This window comes from Echinops telfairi, unplaced genomic scaffold, assembly GCF_000313985.2.
Source record: "Echinops telfairi isolate 266 unplaced genomic scaffold, ASM31398v2 ScPeMD7_7400;HRSCAF=8409, whole genome shotgun sequence".
Taxonomy (NCBI): domain Eukaryota; kingdom Metazoa; phylum Chordata; class Mammalia; order Afrosoricida; family Tenrecidae; genus Echinops; species Echinops telfairi.
The window spans coordinates 36,649,190-36,651,022 of NW_022111300.1; the positions used below are offsets into that span (position 1 = coordinate 36,649,190).

Below are 1,833 nucleotides of genomic sequence, written 5' to 3' on the forward strand. Positions count from 1 at the left end.
GCTGACCCCGGGGAGAAGCGAGGCCCATGGCCTCCAGCCAAACCCAGCCCAGCAGACTCGGAGCGCCTTCCCAACACGTCCACCTGTGACCAGGACTCACCGCGTCATCTTCGAGTTTGAGCTGGAGGACCCTGTCCCCCTCCTTGTAGTCCTTGGTCAGCTCGGCCGCACGCCACACTTCTTCAGGGTCAGGGATCCAGACCCTGGTGTGCTGGAAGATTCAAACAGGCGAGACTTAGATCCGGAGGGATGCTTTCAGGCTGCTAAACTCGCGGTGGCTGCTTCTCAGGAGCCCTCCAGGGGACTCTCACAGCGGGCTCCACACATCCTCTCCCCCGTCCGCCTTCCAAGACGCAGGGGGTGCAGCGCCTAATAGGCAAGGCAGCTCACAGGGTCGGTAGCCAAGACCACCTTCCAAAGCCCCGGAGAGTCTCACAGACAAGGAAACTGAGTAGGCTACTTGTGAGACAGCCAAGTCTGCCGCCAGGGACCTGCCATCGCCTCTTAGCCTGGTGCAGGGCAGCAATGTCCCAGGCAGCGCCAACACCACCACACACACAAAGGCCGGCAAGGCAGCAGAGCAAAGCTTTTCCACGGGGGACTCTGCTCACGCCCTGCCTTCAGGGGCAAAGGCTGCAGGGCCGGCAAGAGGGAGAGAAGGTGGTAGCTCTCTTAGGGGAAGTAACCTATGTTGTCAGCAACTTGACGGCGCTGTCCATTCTGTGAAGTCACAAGCCAGCCCTGGAGCCCTCCCTCAAACGCCACGTGGAAGCACGTTTGCATGCGACGAAGCAGGGGCTCGCTAGACTCGCGATCAGTGGGTCCCCGGATCCTCAGCCTCTCTGGGCATGAGAATCCCCGGGGTGCTTCCCAGACGCCCCCTGGGTCCCCTTTCAGGGCAGCCAAATCAGAATCAAAGGGGGTAAAAAGCTCACGGGGCAAGTCTGAGGGCCCCCCCAGGATGGCCTATGGGTGTGATCAGGCAAGGACAGCAGCCTCTGGGTCTCCTGGCTGTCACCCCTGACCACCTCCTCCTTGGCACAGCCAGACCAGTGCCAGAGTCTTTGTTTCATGGGTATACAATTTCCACCAAGGCCACTCGCTTTAGAAGCCATCATGCCCGCGAGAGCACACACAGCCCCATGGTCCTCGCAAACCCAAGACAAGCGGCACTGTTGACAGGGAGGTCAAGCTCGGGTGCGCACCTGGGTCAGCATGATCCATCCCAGCCAGGAGCACCAGCCCCCAGCACAGACCAGCCATGGTGACAGTAGCGTTTTTGGTTTTTTTTGCAGAGGGGGACCATTGGCCTTTGATAGCAGCGAGTCCGGAATTCAATGTGAAGCCATGAGAGTCGTCAAGGCCACAGATGCTGGGTGTGGACCAATAAGCAGGCCAACAGGGACCAGCACATGGCCCCGCCACCCCAGTTCAGGCCACAAAGCAAGACGTGCACAGGCTCCGGCTTCCTCTGCCTCGGAGGCTGCTGAACGGCAAGACATCACCTCACCACGAGGGGCTTCACTGAGTCCAAGTTTGGGAGAGGAAGCTGGTACCCAGAGTCTGAAGCATCTCTCGAGACAACTCTCTGGACGTGTGCTGACCTTCACTGAGGACAGTTAGTCTTCCAGCCGGCTCCCACTGCTGTCCCTCAAGCCAGTCATCCGCGTGGCCTCTAATCCTGTCCCTGAGCATCAGGGCGCTTCCTGACCCTCCCCTCACTCTGTTCTGAGCAGTGCTCAGACCTGGGGTGGGCGGACGCACACCTAAGGAGTTCTGTTCAATGCAGAGTCCCCGTCAGGGAGAAGCGGAGGAATGGCTTGCTGATAGCAG

General features: G+C 59.8%; 1 protein-coding gene across 1 annotated transcript in view; it reads right to left on the bottom strand.

The window, feature by feature from the left end:
- Positions 1-1,263, bottom strand: part of MYO5B (myosin VB) — a 168,043-nt gene extending 166,780 nt beyond the window's left edge. Inside the window, 2 exon segments of the mRNA XM_045296048.1 lie at positions 101-234; positions 1,206-1,263. Of these exon segments, the coding sequence (XP_045151983.1) occupies positions 101-234; positions 1,206-1,263 (192 nt within the window).
- Between the last annotated feature and the right edge of the window lie 570 nt (positions 1,264-1,833).